This window comes from Monodon monoceros, unplaced genomic scaffold (genome assembly GCF_005190385.1).
Source record: "Monodon monoceros isolate NGI ecotype Baffin Bay Population unplaced genomic scaffold, NGI_Narwhal_1 Super_Scaffold_16, whole genome shotgun sequence".
NCBI lineage: Eukaryota > Metazoa > Chordata > Mammalia > Artiodactyla > Monodontidae > Monodon > Monodon monoceros.
Genome location: NW_021703772.1, coordinates 104,858,056 through 104,875,681, shown reverse-complemented (window position 1 = coordinate 104,875,681; position 17,626 = coordinate 104,858,056). Strand labels below are relative to the sequence as shown.

General features: G+C 40.4%; 1 protein-coding gene across 2 annotated transcripts in view; it reads right to left on the bottom strand.

Moving 5' to 3' along the window:
• The window catches only part of CNTNAP5 (contactin associated protein like 5), an 898,651-nt gene that overhangs the window by 650,147 nt on the left and 230,878 nt on the right, over positions 1–17,626 (bottom strand). For both annotated transcript variants that reach the window (XM_029226145.1, XM_029226146.1), the window contains exon 3: positions 14,240–14,433. In XM_029226145.1, the coding sequence (XP_029081978.1) occupies positions 14,240–14,433 (194 nt within the window). The remainder of the gene's footprint in view (positions 1–14,239; positions 14,434–17,626) is intronic.

The window sequence follows — 17,626 nt, the reverse complement described above, 5'->3', positions numbered from 1 at the left end:
CCAGAGGGCTGAAGGGAGCCTGCTGATTCTGGGGTAACTACCAGCTGTTGCTTCCACAATACTGATTGGCCAGTTGTTCTCTGTCCCCTTTTCTGCAGAGTTTTATCCAGTGATAAGAGAATCAAAGGTCAACAAAAGTGCTTAGCACAGAACCAGGAGGATGATTCAAGGGAAATATGTATTAAGCTTGGAAGACTTTTACTTGTCTGGTCTAAACTGGATCCATAGTGAAGCTCAGGGTTTATTGCTGTGTATTCCCACAAGGCAGCCCATAAACCAAGGGTTCTGAGCAGGGAAGTGTAAAGAAATGGATGCAAAGGGTTTGGAAGGTTCTAAATATATATTGCCATGGATGGAAACAATGATCATTCCAAGGAGGTTCAGTAACATTTTCAAGGCCATATGAGTAACCAATGGTAAAACTGGAATCTGACCCTAATCAAAAGGCTCTGCATTTCTCTTCACCTTGACTTGGTGCATGGTGATGACTCGCTCTTGCATTGATGGTTTCCATTAAATCAGGGGCAATATTCTGATCATGCCAAGCTCTGAAAAGACTTTTTAACAATGTCCAACTAGGAAATGAATAGCTATATTAAAAGCTTAGGTGTATATCTGTGCAAGAGAGAGAGAGTAGAGGAAAAAACTATTAACAAAATTATGAAAAATGTATTTAAGAGTATTTTCTTATACATAGTCTTTGTGATTTAACAAAAAAATATTATAACAAAATGATGAACACACAATGACTTACTTGCTTTGGTCTGTAGCCAAAGAAGATATGGTGATACTAGTAGTTTACAATCTCTAGCGAGCTTCATTCTCCAGGTTTACCTTGTATAACTGATTGGGGAAATCTTGTATCTAAATTTATTAATTTGTGTGTCTTCAATACTTATACATCTTCCTTTAAGATTGAGCTTATAGCATTTCTCCTAAAACCAAGCAGGACCTTGTGGGGCCTTCCTGGGGACAGACCTCCATGTTCCCCCTCTTGTTTGTAGGAAAGCCTTAGCCACCTAGGCCTTGCCTGAGTTCCAAAGAGCAAATTTAATCAGAGAAGTGAGAATATGCAGAAACAAAGGAAAGCAGTCACGCCAGACAAAATAATAATAGTTTAGCCATAAAACAAAGTCAAGGGCCTTTAGTTCCTCCTCAAGTGCCATAGCATCCTGAGCCATATCCTTGAGTTATTTTGCAGACACTAAAACTCCCATCAGGTGGAAAAAGATAACTGCATGCTAACTACCAGTGTGTAGACCCCAGACAGTTGGGAACCAGAAGGTTGATGATTGAGAACCCTGGAACATCACCTTATTTCCTCACCATCAACCAGCTGGAGAACGATGCATGAGCTGATCACATATTTCTCACACTGTCCTTAAAAACACTTCCCTGAAAGTCATTGGGGACTTCAGGTCTTCTGAGCATGAGCTGCCTGCCTTCCTTGCTTGGCGCCTGCAATAAACACTGTACTTTCCTCCATCACAACCCAGCGCCAGTAGATGGGCTTTGCTGTGCAATGGGCAAGGGGACCCAAGTTCAGTTAGGTAACACTCCTGCTTTGAACACTCCTCCTTCCCCACCATTTCCTCTTTCTGCCTTCCTACCTTTATGGAATTTTTATTAGGCAGACCACATTTTGTAGTTTCCAGGAAGCCAAAGGAATTTAAACATGGTCCCTGCTTTTTCCATTCATCAAAGCAGCTTCCACCCATATACCGCCAAGCACACCTTGACAGCTTCGTGTATCTGAACTACCACTGGTGCTACTTTTACACATAGGCTGTGTTGCAGCATGTCCTTAATGGTTCTGTGCATTCATGGGAGGGATTGACCACATCTTCAAGCCCCTTATTATGCCCAATACACAGCACGGTGTTTGGTGTCTCATGAGAGTTGAAAAGATATATGTTGATGGTAATGAGATTCTCACTCTTAAATTGTTTTCTGAAATTGGTAGGCTTAAAATACGATGTCAGACAGTGATCAATACTCCGGATGTTTTAGGCCAAATTGGCAGAATAAATGTGTATAAATCATGAAGATCAGAGAGCCTCTCCCAGAGCGTTTAGAAGGCACTCAAGGGTGAAATTAAGAAACTGATGACCTAAATGTATAATCCATTGTTTCAACTGACCTTTATGTCAGAAAGGTGTTAAGTAGCATATGCAAGCCCTTTCATAATAGACAGACTCCAGAAAGCTACAGAAAATCAGAGACCATTATATCATCCAGGCCAAAAGATTCTATCAAACAAGACCAGATGGCTGACATATTTGGGAAGTGGCAACAAGATTTTAGAAGAGAAAACTGTAAACTGGATATTAATAAAATGCAGTATATTCAGATAATGTACTCCAGGGTCATGGGAAGAGGAAAAGGATCCTGATTAACTTGTCTAAGATCAATCAGGAACAACGTGGATGAGGTGATTTAAAAATAGGGCTCGGGACCTTGGGAGGGCTCATGCCAAGGAGTACTTCCCAGAACTTCTGCTGCCAGTGTCTTTGTCCTCATGGTGAGACTAAGCCACCCTCCGCCTCTGCAAGAGACCCTCCAACACTGGCAGGAAGAAAGTATATCCAAATTTTTATAGCTCATGGAAGGCTCTCCAGCCAGTACCCTAGATTGAGACAAAGAGAATTAAAGCCCGAGGAGTGAGACAAGGCTGCTTAGCAACAATGACAGATACATCAGAAATACATCTACACGGGGAACAACTCCTACAGAACACCTACTGAGCACTGGCAGAAGACCTCAGACCTCCCAAAAGACAAGAAACCCCCCACGTATCTGGGTAGGGCAAAAGAAAAAACAGAGACAAAAGAATAGGGATGGGACCTGCACCAGTGGGAGGGAGCCGTGAAGGAGGAAAGGTTTCCACACAATTAGGAAGCCCCTTCGTGGGCAGAGACTCCGGGTGGCAGAGGTGGGGAGATTCGGGGCCGCGGAGGAGAGCACAGCAACAGGGGTGCGGAGGGCACACAGAGGATCGGTGCCGACTGACACTCACCAGCCCGAGAGGCTTGTCTGCTCATCCGCTAGGGCGGGCAGGGCTGGGAGCTGAGGCTCAGGCTTCGGTCAGAGCGCAGGGAAAGGACTGCTGTTGGCAAAGTGAACACAGCCTGAAGGGGTTAGTGCGCCACAGCTACCCGGGAGGGAGTCCGGGGGAAAGTCTAGACCTGCTGAAGAGGCAAGAGACTTTTTCTTCCCTCTTTGTTTCCTGGTGCATGAGGAGAGGGGATTAAGAGCACTGCTTAAAGGAACTCCAGAGACGGGTGCGAGCCGCGGCTAACAGCGCGGACCCCAGAGACGGGCATGAGACCCAAAGGCTGCTGCTGCCGCTACCAAGAAGCCTGTGTGCGAGCACAGGTCACTCTCAACACTGCCCCTCCAGGGAGCCTGTGCAGCCAGCCACTGCCAGGGTCCTGTGAATCAGGGACAACATCCCCAGGAGAACGCACGGCGAGCATCAGGCTGGTGCAATGTCATGCCGGCCTCTGCCGCCGCAGGCTCACCCTGCACTCCGTACCCCTCCCTCGCCCTGGCCTGAGTGAGCCAGAGCCCCCAAATCAGTGGCTCCCTTAACCCTTTCCTGTCTGAGCGAAGAACAAACACCCTCCAGCAACCTACAAACAGAGGGGGAGCTAAATCCAAAGCTGAACCCTGGGAGCTGTGCGAACAAAGAAGAGAAAGGGAAATTTCTCCCAGCAGCCTCAGGAGCAGCAGATTAAATGTCCACAATCAACTTGATGTACCCTGCACCTGTGGAATACATGAATAGACAAAAAATCATCCCAAGTTGAGGAGGTGGACTTTGAGAGCAAGATTTATGATTTTTTCCCCTTTTCTTCTTTCTGTGAGTGTGTATGTATATGCTTCTGTGTGAGATGTTGTCTGTAGAGCTTTGCTTCCACCATTTGTCCTAGGGTTTTATCTGTCCATTTTTTTGTTTGTTTGTTTTTACTTTTTAAAAAAAATTTTTTCTTAATAATTATTTTTTATTTTAATAACTTTATTTTATTTTACCTTACTTTATTTTATTTTATTTTATTCTCCTTCCTTCTTTCTTTCTTTCTACTTTTGCTCCTTTTTATTCTGAGCCGTGTGGATGAAAGGCTCTTGGTGCTGCAGCCAGGAGTCTGTGCTGTGCCCCTAAGGTGGGAGAGCCAACTTCAGGACACTGGTCAACAAGAGACCTCCCAACTCCACATAATATCAAATGGTGAAAATCTCCCAGAGATCTCCATCTCAACAATAGCACCCAGGTTCACTCAACGATCAGCAAGCTACAGTGCTGGACACCCTATACCAAACAACTAGCAAAACAGGAACACAATCCCACCCATTAGCAGAGAGGCTGCCTAACATCATAATAAGTCCACAGACACCCCAAAACACACCACCAGAAGTGGTCCTACCCACCAGAGAGACAAGATCCAGCCTCATCCACCAGAACACAGGCACTAGTCCCCTCCACTAGGAAGCCTACACAACCCACTGAACCAACTTTAGCCACTGGAGACAGACACAAAAAACAAGGGGAACTACGAACCTGCTGCCTGAAAAAAGGAGAAACCAAACAAAGTAAGGTAAGCAAAATGAGAAGACAGAAAAACACACAGCAGATGACAGAGCAAGATAAAAACGCACCAGACCTAACAAATGAAGAGAAAATAGGCAGTCTACCTGAAAAAGAATTCAGAATAATGATAGTAAAGATGATCCAAAATCTTGGAAATAGGATAGAGAAAATGCAAGAAATATTTAACAAGTACCTAGAAGAACTGAAGATGGAACAAACAACGATGAACAACACAATAAATGAAATTAAAAATACTCTAGAAGGGATCAATAGCAGAATAACTGAGGCAGAAGAATGGATAAGTGGCCTGGAAGATAAAATATGAGAAATAACTACTGCAGAGCAGGATAAAGAAAAGAGAATGAAATGAACTGAGCACAGTCTCAGAGACTTCTGGGACATTAAACATACCAATATTTGAATTATAGGGATTCCAGAAGAAGAAGAGAACAAAATGGACTGAGAAAATATTTGAAGGGATTATAGTTGAAAACTTCCCTAATGTGGGAAAGGAAATAGTTAATCAAGTCCAGGAAGCACAGAGAGTCCCATACAGGATAAATCCAAGGAGAAACACGCCAAGACACATGTTAATCAAACTGTCAAAAATTAAATACAAAGAAAACATATTAAAAGCAGCAAGGAAAAAACAAAATATAACACACTAGGGAATCCCCATAAGGTGAACAGCTGATCTTTCAGCAGAAACTCTGCAAGCCAGAAGGGACTGGAAGGACATATTTAAAGTGATGAAGGAGAAAAACCTACAACCAAGGTTACGCTACCCAGCAAGGATCTCATTCAGATTTGATGGAGAAATTAAAACCTTTACAGACAAGCAAAAGCTGAGAGAGTTCAGCACCACCAAACCAGCTTTACAACAAGTGCTAAAGGATCTTCTCTAGGCAAGAAACACAAGAGAAGGAAAAGACCTACAATAACAAACCCAAAACAATTTAGAAAATGGGAATAGGAACATACATATCGATTATTACCTTAAATGTAAATGGATTAAATGCTCCCAGCAAAAGACACAGACTGGCTGAATGTATACAAAAACAAGACCCATATATATGCTATCTGAAAGAGACCCACTTCAGACCTAGAGACACATACAGACTGAAAGTAAGGGGATGGAAAAAGATATTCCATGCAAATGGAAACCAAAAGAAAGCTGGAGAAGCAACTCTCATATCAGACAAAATAGACTTCAAAATAAAGACTATTACAAGAAACAAAGCAGGACACTACATAATGATCAAGGGATCAATCCAACAAAAAGATATAACAATTGTAAATATTTATGCAGCCAACATAGGAGCACCTCAATACATAAGGCAAATACTAACAGCCAAAAAAGGGAAATCAACAGTAACACATTCATAGTAGGGGACTTTAACACCCCACTTTCACCAATGGACAGATCATCCTAAATGAAAATAAATAAGGAAATACACGCTATAAATGATATATTAAACAAGATGGACTTAACTGATATTTATAGGACATTCCATCCGAAACAACAGAATACACATTTTTCTCAAGTGCTCACGGAACATTCTCCAGGATAGATCATATCTTGGGTCACAAATCAAGCCTTGGTAAATTTAAGAATATTGAAATTGTATCAAGTATCTTTTCTGACCACAACGCTATGAGACTAGAAATCAATTACAGGAAAATATCTGTAAAAAATACAAACACATGGAGGCTAAACAATACACTACTTAATAACGAAGTGATCACTGAAGAAATCAAAGAGGAAATAAAAAAAAAACTAGAAACAAACGACAAAGGAGACACGACGACCCAAAACCTATGGGATGCAGCAAAAGCAGTTCTAAGAGGGAAGTTTATAGCAATACAAGCCCACCTTAAGAAACAGGAAACACCTTGAATAAACAACCTAACTTTGAACTTAAAGCAATTAGAGAGAGAAGAACAAAAAACCCCCAAAGTTAGCAGAAGGAAAGAAATCATAAAGATCAGATCAGAAATAGATGAAAAAGAAATGAAGGAAATGATAGCAAAGATCAATAAAAGTAAAACCTGGTTCTTTGAGAAGATAAACAAAATTGATAAACCATTTGCCAGACTCATGAAGAAAAAAAGGGAGAAGACTCAAATCAATAGAATTAGAAATGAAAAAGGAGAAGTAACAACTGACACTGCAGAAATACAAACGATCATGAGAGATTACTACAAGCAACTCTATGCCAATAAAATGGACAATCTGGAAGAAATGGACAAATTCTTAGAAATGCACAAGCTGCCAAGACTGAATCAGGAAGAAATCAAAAATATGAACAGACCAATCACAAGCACTGAAATTGAAACTGTGATTAAAAATCTTCCAACAAACAAAAGCCCAGGACCAGATGGCTTCACAGGTGAATTCTATCAAACATTTAGAGAAGAGATAACACCTATCCTTCTCAAACTCTTCCAAAATATAGTAGAGGGAGGAACACTCCCAAACTCATTCTATGAGGCCACCATCACCCTGATACCAAAACCAGACAAGGATGTCACAAAGAAAGAAAACTACAGGCCAATATCACTGGTGAACATAGATGCAAAAATCCTCAGCAAAATACTCGCAAACAGAATCCAACAGCTCATTAAAAGGATCATACACTATGTTCCAGTGAGGTTTATCCCAGGAATGCAAGGATTCTTCAATATACACATATCAATCAATGTGATACACCATATTAACAAACTGAAGGAGGAAAACCATATGGTCATCTCAATAGATGCAGAGAAAGCTTTACACAAAATTCAACACCCATTAATGATAAAAACCCTGCAGATAGTAGGCATAGAGGGAACTTTCCTCAACATAATAAAGGCCATATATTTCAAACCCACAGCCAATATCGTCCTCAATGGTGAAAAACTGAAAGCATTTCCACTGAGATCAGGAACAAGACAAGGTTGCCACACTCTCACCACTCTTATTCAATACAGTTTTGGAAGTTTTAGCCAAAGCAATCAGAGAAGAAAAGGAAATAAAAGGAATCCAAATCAGAAAAAAAGAATTAAAGCTGTCACTGTTTGCAGATGACATGATACTATACATAGAGAATCCTAAAGATGCTACCAGAAAACTACTAGAGCTAATCAAAGAATTTGGTAAAGTTGCAGGATACAAAATTAATGCACAGAAATCTCTGGCATTCCTATATGCTAATGATGAAAAATCTGAAAGTGAAATCAAGAAAACACTCCCATTTACCACTGCAACAAAAAGAGTAAAATATCTAGGAAAAAACCTACCTAAGGTGACAAAAGACCTGTATGCAGAAAATTATAAGACACTGATGAAAGAAATGAAAGATGATACAAATAGATGGAGAGATATACCATGTTCTTGGATTGGAAGAATCAACATTGTGAAAATGACTACACTACCCAAAGCAATCTACAAATTCAATGCAATCTCTATCAAATGACCAATGCATTTTCCACAGAACTAGAACAAAAAATTTCACAATTTGTATGGAAACACAAAAGACTCTGAATAGCCAAAGCAATCTTGAGAACGAAAAATGTAGCTGGAGGCATCAAGCTCCCTGACTTCAGACTATACTACAAAGCTACAGTAATCAAGACAGTATGGTACTGGCACAAAGACAGAAATATTGATCAATGGAACAGGATAGAATGCCCAGAGATAAACCCACGCACATATGGTCACCTTATCTTTGATAAAGGAGGCAAGAATATACAGTGGAGAAAAGACAGCCTCTTCAATAAGTGGTGTAAAAGTATGTAAAAGTATGAGATTAGATCACTCCCTAAGACCATACACAAAAATAAGCTCAAAATGGATTAAAGGCCTAAATGTAAGGCAAGAAACTATCAAACTCTTAGAGGAAATCATAGGCAGAACACTCTGTGACATAAATCACAGCAAGATCCTTTTGGACCCACCTCCTAGAGAAATGGAAATAAAAGCAAAAATAAACAAATGGGACCTAATGAAACTTGAAAGCTTTTGCACAGCAAAGGAAACCATAAACAAGACCAAAAGACAACCCTCAGAATGGCAGAAAATATTTGCAAATGAAGCAACTGACAAAGGATTAATCTCCAAAATTTACAAGCAGCTCATGCAGCTCAATAACAAATAAATAAACAACCCAATCCAAAAATGGACAGAAGACCTAAATAGACATTTCTCGAAAGAAGATATACAGACTGCCAACAAACATATGAAAGAATGCTCAACATCATTAATCGTTAGAGAAATGCAAATCAAAACTACAATGAGATATCATCTCACACCAGTCAGAATGGCCATCATCAAAAAATCTAGAAACAATAAATGCTGGAGAGGGTGTGGAGAAAAGGGAACACTCTTGCACTGCTGGTGGGAATGTGAATTGGTACAGCCACTATGGAGAACAGTATGGAGGTTCCTTAAAAAACTACAAATAGAACTACCCTATGACCCAGCAATCCCACTACTGGGCATACACCCTGAGAAAACCATAATTCAAAAAGAGTCATGTACCAAAATGTTCATTGCAGCTCTATTTACAATAGCCCAGAGATGGAAACAACCTAAGTTTCCATCATCAGATGAATGGATAAAGAAGATGTGGCACATATATATAGTGGAATATTACTCAGCCATAAAAAGAAACAAAATTGAGCTATTTGTAATGAGGTGGATGGACCTAGAGTCTGTCATACAGAGTGAAGTAAGTCAGAAAGAGAAAGACAAATACCATATGCTAACACATATATATGGAATATAAGAAAAAAATGTCATGAAGAACCTAGGGGTAAGACAGGAATAAAGATGCAGACCTACTAGAGAATGGACTTGAGGATATGGGGCGGGGGAAGGATAAGCTGTGACAAAGTGAGAGAGTGGCATGGACATATATACACTACCAAACGTAAAATAGGTAGTGGGAAGCAGCCGCATAGCACAGGGAGATCAGTTCGGTGCTTTCTTACCTCCTGGATGGGTGGGATAGGGAGGGTGGGAGGGAGGGAGACGCAAGAGGGAAGAGATATGGGAACATATGTATATATATAACTGATTCACTTTGTTATAAAACAGAAACTAACACACCATTGTAAAGCAATTATAATCCAATAAAGATGTAAAAAAAAAAAAATAGGGCTCCTGATAACCAACAAGGTCCTAATGTATAGCACAGGGAACTATATCCAATATCCTGTGCTAAACCATAATTGAAAAGAACATAAAGCGAATACATACACATGTATAACTTAATCACTTTGTTGTACAGCAGAAATTAACACACATTGTAAATCAACTATACTTCAGTAAAACAAATTAAAAAATAATAATGGGTCTCATATTAAAACACACACATTGGGTTCTGTCTTTGAAATTTCAGAGTGATAAGTAGCAGAGTATAAAGGAAAGTAGCAATGCCCATAGAGGAGAATGTATGTTTGGAACATGTACATGTTGTATGCAGGAAACATAGGTGGATTCATGAAGGGTTTGAACACTGACATACAAGAGACACAGGACTGAAAAGGTAATCTGTGGATTTAATAGGGATGGTAAGTGTTTCTCCTGGAATATCTTTCAAAATGACTGGTAACAGGACTCTGTTCTCTGTGGCTTTAAAGAGTTAAAGTTTCCTATGTACCAAATCAATTGATCCACCTTACTGAACGTTGGCTGAAGTTGCTGCTCAGAGTTCGAATCTTAATATTTTTGTTATTTTGGCATGTCTACAAGCCAACCAGAAAGAGATTTTGGATGTGCTAAGATTCTAAATGTCTTGCTATGTTTGCCTTGCTAGTAGTAGTAGTCCCACTACTATAATCCTTCACACCTGATTATTTAGTGAAGTGAGGACTCTGGTTTATTTATAAATCATAATGCATTGCTATATGGCTGCTTGGTGGCCTCATGTGTGAACATTGCATTCAGAGCCAGTTCAGAAACTGCAAATTGGATTTTTAGAGCACGAATATCTGCTACTGTATATTGGACAGGTATATTTCCAGGATTCTTTTTCTGAAGTAAAGTTTGCAAAATAAAATAAATCTCTTGAGTATTAACAAATTGATATCCTATCCAAGGAGTATGCTATAGTTGTATTGCTTGGTAAATCAACTTTTAAAGGCATTACAAACTCCATATCATCTGAAAATTGAAGATCTTCAAAAGACCTCGTGAAAGTCTCATTCAAGCGATTTTTCTATTTCTGTGATACACAGTCCTTAATTAAGTCAATACTTGGTATTGATGTTTTGGGGTACTGACTTTTTTCTGAAAAGTTGAACCATTTAGAGAGTTTTATAAAACCCTCTTGTTTGGCTATTGCTTTTATCTTGTTTATCAGGATTAACTTTGGTGAAACTATAGTCTGATTTATCATTTTATATTTAAAAGAAAAAGAAAAACTCTCAAGGTAACCTTTTCATTCAATAACATAATCTGGTGGAAATACCAATGCAAATTAGGCACAAGTCAGATTTTATACATGTTCATGAAATGTTTGGTAAAATACTCTGAGTCTCTGTTTCATGGGTATTCTGTAAGGCCTATATAGTTTCAGAGAGTTTCAGCACTATTTATAACATATAGAGAAATAGTTAGATAGTATTAGTGCTTTCTCACTTTTAAATTTTAGCAGCACGTGAAATTCACAATAGGGTTTAACATTCTTCTTCTGGAGTGGGCCTGGCAAAGTCTAAGGTGAGAAAGATAAATCAGTTCTGTGAAAATTAGAAAACAAATTCAAGTGTAGTAAAGAAGAAATAGAAAGCACAGTTTCTGCAATCAAGTATAGTTAGGAATCAGTCTTGGTTTGTATTCTGGCCTCACCAGTGTCTGGTTATGTGAGCTTGGGTTGGTCTCTGAACCCTGAATCTCCAGAATTTATAACACCTTTTTAAGTATACGGAATGGCATTTGTGTACAAATGCCATGTGCAGTGGGTCTTTGGTAGCCGTTGGTTCTCTCGATAGTGATACGAGGGGACACGCATTGTTTTTCAAAATTTGCACCTTGTTAGTATGCACGACTTACCACCATGTCCCTGCCCATGTCACTGGAGGGGCAAAGACCCCTCCCCACGTCTTTCCTCCTCCTGGGGTTTGCATCTGTCAGGTTGGTCCTGAAGCTGCCTCCCCTCCCAAAAGCCCTGCAGGCATTGGAAATGTCTCTGGGGAGGCCTTAGCTGGAACTCACCACCTTCCTGTGCACAACGGTTCCCTGCCTTTTCCCCTCTGCCCGCCCAGCAACTTTTGCCTCCTCCCAAAGGCCAAGGCTATTCTGAGGTAAGGAAAGGGACAGGCACGAGAACAGTGCCCTCCCCTCCAATTCTGTAAGCACTAATAATTCTGCAGTTCTTGTAATAGCCATCCAAAACATAGTTCAGGCTACGTGTCCAGTAATGATAGTCGTGGAGCCTACCAGGACTTATAAAACAGGCCCCTGCCTTCAATGGGCTTGGAGTTTTGTGGAAGCACAGACAAACCAACAGGGGCAAGAAAGTGAAATAGGCCTTATGCCCACTGTTCACTAGCCCAGAGAAATTGTCCATTCTTGAAATACATCCTGATCCACAGGACAGGGCAAAAGCAGGTTATTTGATTCTGAAGAAAATGAAACTCTGGGTTTTATAAAAGTTTAGACAAAAGAACTCGAAACTTCAATCTGAAAAACAACCAGTTCTGATTGAAAATGCCAAAGCAAATAAATAACACCGCATCTATTTGTCCCTCTCAAGCCAGCATAAAATCTTAAAATTGTGCCTCAAAATGGAAGGTGTGCTTATTTATCTTTTCAAACTAAACACAAACTAAAAAAAAAAAAAACAAAACCCTGTAGGGCTTCCCTGGTGGCGCAGTGGTTGAGAGTCCGCCTGCCGATGCAGGGGACACGGGTTCGTGCCCCGGTCCGGGAAGATACCACATGCCGCGGAGTGGCTGGGCCCGTGAGCCATGGCCACTGAGCCTGTGCGTCTGGAGCCTGTGCTCCGCAATGGGAGAGGCCACAACAGTGAGAGGCCCACATACCGAGGAAAAAAAAAAAAAACCTGTAAAATTTATGGGGGCTTCAAAATTGAGGAAAAAAGAGAATAGTCCCCAAAAGACTATTTGTAAAATGAAGAAAACCCATGCTCTCCATAAATATTACCACCTAATATTACAAGCCACTCCAAATAAAGATGACTATTATAATATTCTCCGGTTTCAATCTGCCATAACTAATCTTAATCCTCAGTTTACTATTACTTTCAATTATGAATAGTGATGGGTAAGCAATTAACAAATAACAATGAATATAAAATAGGATTTGTTTTCCCAGCAGAGTGAGACGAATACAGAACAATGTATGTGTAAACAGCAGCAATTTGAAAGTGTAATTGTGATTGATTTAAGAGGGAAAACAATTAAGGACATTATGAGAAGGAAAGCTAATGTTAGCAACTGCTAAGTCTTCACCTCCTATGCACATTTAGAGAAAAGTAAATATCTGGTGAGGTTTATTCCCAAAGCAAAAGTGACCTGAACCAACACATTATTTTATTTGATGTGTAAGTCTATGAGGTCTCCCCTGGGTGCCTTTTGCCCCTGCCTCGACCTCCAATTCCTCACCTCGTAATTTGGGGACAGCCTTTCACTCACCTTTTGGGGTCAAGAGCTTGGGTCCAGGGTTGTGGAAGGCACAGGTTTTTTTTCATAACCTGGACCAAACTGTCTTTTACTTCCAAGCTGCAGATTGTTTATAAAGGCAGAATCATTCTAAATTCTATATTTGTTTTGTATTTTTAATATTTTTAATTGTTTTCAAAACTTGAATAGGCAGTTGAACACAATGACTTTAAAGTCAGACCAGGCTGTGGATTACCAGACTAGGCTGTGGATTACCGGACCAAGGTGCATCAACTGGGCAACTTTGGTCGAGGTACAGAACTGAGCTAATTGTATTATGACAAGGTATGTAAAGTGACTGGTACATAATAAATAAATATTTACATATATACACTACTAAATATTTACTTATTATGTACCAGGCACTTTACATACCTTGTCATGATGCAATTAGCTCAGTTATGTATGTACCAAATGTAAAATAGATAGTGGGAAGCAGCCACATAGCACAGGAAGATCAGCTTGGTGCTTTGTGACCACCTAGAGGGGTGGGATTGGGAGGGGGGGAGGGAGACGCAAGAGAGAGGAGATATGGGGATACATGTATATGCGTAGCTGATTCACTTTGTTATAAAGCAGAAACTAACAAGCCACTGTAAAGCAATTATACTCCAATAAAGATGTTAAAAAAATAGGTAAATATTTAATAAACACATACTCAGTCAACCAATACATTCTTGTCAATGATCAGACTTCCATGTTGTAGTTCTCTTTTTATCCCTGAAAGAACTAAGGCCCAGTCAGTGAAATCCCCAAGTTACCAGAAAAGGAGGAAAACACTAAACTCTTTGCAACAGACATCCTCATTTCCCTAGGAACTGGCGTCATGCTGCAGATAGGACCTAGATATCATCTAATTATTTCTGAATGGGTACACAACAGTTGTCAAGCTACTGGCAATCTGGATAGAGGAAAATGACAGAAACATTCACTGGCTACCATGAGGGCATCTCAGTTTTATTCAGCTGATGAGAAAATTTGTCCTACCCAGATGCTGTCTTCTTGCTTGTACTGTTTCCAGTTGCGTCCTGTGTCACTGAACATCAGGCTGTAGCTCGTCACCCAGTCAGAGCTTCCGTATCTTCCCTGCGTGGCCACTGCTGTAATCTCCACTCTGTTGCCCAGGTCCATCTGGAGCCACTGCTGAGCATTGGAATCTGCTGGGGACCAACCGCCAGTTCCTGGAAGAGGATCAGAGAGAGAGAGTTGCAGCAACATCTCACAGAGCCGCGACTGTCACCGCTCACAGAGGAAGAAAAAAAGAAAAAAAACAGTGTTCAGCTAAGGTGTCTGTAACCAAAATATGTCTGCCTCTCTTCATAAACCCCTGGTATTTCTTTTTTAAAATTTTATTGGAGTAGCGTTGATTTACAATGTCATGTTGGTTTCAGGTGTATGGCAAAGTGATTCAGTTATACATATGCGTATATCCACTTTTTTTCAGATTCTTTTCTCATATGGATTATCACAGAATGTTGAGTAGAGTTCCCTGTGGTATACAGTAGGCCCTTGCTGGTTATCTATCTTATATATAGTAGTGTTTGTATGTTAATCCCAAGCTCCTGATTTATCCCTCCTCCCCTCATGTTTCCCCTTTGGTAACCATGAGTTTTTTTTCTATGTCTGTGAGTCTATTTCTGCTTGGTAAATAAGTTCATTTGTATCGTATTTTAGATTCCACATATAAGTGATATCTTAGGATATTTGTCTTTGTCTGACTTACTTCACTTAGTATGATCATCTCTAGGTCCATCTCTGTTGCCACAAAGGGCATTATTTCATTCTTTTTGTGGCTGAGTAATATTCCACTGTATATATAGGCCACATTTTCTTTATCCATTCATCTGTCAGTGGACATTTAGGTTGTTTCCATGTCTTGCCTGTTGTGAATAGTGCTGCAATGAACATTCTAGACTCAATTTTCCTTCTCCTCCTCCATCAAATTCCCTTTCACGGTTTAATATTCATCTCAAATTCTGTTTCCTCTATCATTCATCCTCTCTTTTCTCAGTTATTACAGTTTTTATCTTCTGGATTCCTAAAGGGATGTCACCCATTTTTTAAGTTTTTTACAACTTTAACCTTTAACATGCCTTATACCCTCTTCCTGACTGGTCTTTCCTTCCTTCCTTCTTTGCTTTCTTCTTCCATTCCTCCCTTTCTTTTCTCTGATCTTTAGCTCTTTCTAAATACGTGCTGTGAACCTGCTGTGGACCAGACATTTTGCTGTGGATGCAAAGATGCACGATCACTGACTATGCCTTTGAGAGGTTAGTGTTCACTCATTCAACAGATGCTCACTGAGCACCAGGAGGTTGCTCGATACTGAAGAGAGACACACACACAAAGAGAAATGTGTAATGTGATGTGAAAGAGAGCCTTCAGAGAGGTGAACACAAGGTTCAATATGAGAACAGATGACAGAATGCCTAGGTAGGTGATCAGAAAGCCCTAGAGACAGTGACAGTGGAGCTGAAAGCTGTTTCCCCAGCAAACAAAGTGAGACAGAGAAAAAGTTGGAGAGACCAACCCAGGCCAAGGAAACAGCACATGCAACATCTCAGAGAGACATAAGAGGGCCCCATCGCTGGGTCTCCTTGTGATTCTATATGTTTGACACACAGCAACATTCTGATATGTGACCAAAGCCTTTGAGCCCCAGAATTTTATTATTTGACACATTGGAACTTTGCAGAAGATCAATATGAACTCTTGCTTCTTTGGAAGACTTGTGGCCTAAGTTTTCTGTTTTCATTTCCCATAGGTACAAAGAGGTCCGTATTTATTCTTCCTGACTCAAGGGTCCACAGGACATCTGAATCCTGAGTGGGACCTATTGTAGAATGTGTATGCCATGGGTGCACCCCAATATTCATAGCAGCACTATTTACAATAGTTTCCAAGATATGGAAGCAACCTAAGGGTCCAAGGAGAGATGAATGGATAAACAAGATGTGGTATATATACACAATGGAATATTTGTCAGCCATAGAAAATAATGAAATAATGCCATTTGCAGTAACATGGATGGACCTAGACATTATCATACTAAGTGAAATAAGTCAGACAGAGAAAGACAAATGCCATATGATATCACTTATATGTGGAATCTAAAAAAAAATGCTACAAATCCACATATATACAAAGCAAAAATAGACCCACAGACATAGAAAGCAAACTTACGGTTACCAAAGGGGAAAGGTGGGGGAGGGATAAAACAGGACTTTGGGAGTAACATATACACGCTAGTATACATAAAACAGATAACCAACAAGGACCTACTGTATGGCACAGGGAACTACACTCAACATTTTGTGATAACCTATAAGGGAAAAGAATCTGAAAAAAAATAGATATGTATTATGTATAACTGAGATATATATTATGAATAACTTCTGTGCTGTACACCTGAAGCTAACACAATGTTGTAAATCAACTATACTTCAATTAAAAAAAAAAGAAAGAAAGAAAGTAGCCCTTTTGTTAAGAACCTTGCTCAGGGCATCAGGTTGGGTGATTCATTGGATTTTTAATTTAGAGATGTTAACCAATAAGTCCCTTTTGATTTCAACTTGTGCCACTGAAAATCATTTTAGTGATGTCCCAGTTTACACTCTTCCCATCTCGGGAGGACTCAACTGGACCCCTCCTTGGTACTGAGAACTTTCTGAGTCCCCACTGGCTGCCCACTGCAGAGATAGCTTGTCATCATCTGGGAGTGGGCAAAGGGAGCAGAGAACACGAGATGGGCCCTACTCTGGCCATAAGGCACATTCATCGATTTCATCCCAATAAATAGCTAGTACTGTAGCCGAGTAGGACGCTAGGAGGCCTTCCCAGAAGAGACCACCACAAATGTCCTCTGCTTGCCTTTTGTCTGTAGAAAAACTTTAGTCAAAGAATAAATTTAATCAGAGAAATCAGAAAACGCATAAAGGAAAATAGTCAAGCAAGACAAATAATAACACTTTAGCCATTAAACAAAGTCAAGGACTTTAGTTCCTCCTCAAGGACTGTAGATACTATTCTGAGCCATGTCCTTTGAGCTGTTTTGCAGATACTGAAACCCCCAACAAGTGGGAGAAGTTAACTGAATGCTGCCCATAAACACATAGACCCCAGACCTGTTGGAACCAGAAGGTTGACAATGCTGACTCCCAATGACCTCACCACCAGCCAATCAGAAGAATGTCCACGAGCTGATCACACTCCCCACAACCCCCCTCCCTCACCCTGTCTTTAAAAACATTTCCCTGGGGCTTCCCTGGTGGCGCAGTGGTTGAGAGTCCGCCTGCCGATGCAGGGGACACATGTTCGTGCCCCGGTCCGGGAGGATCCCACATGCCGTGGAGCAGCTGGGCCCGTGAGCCATGG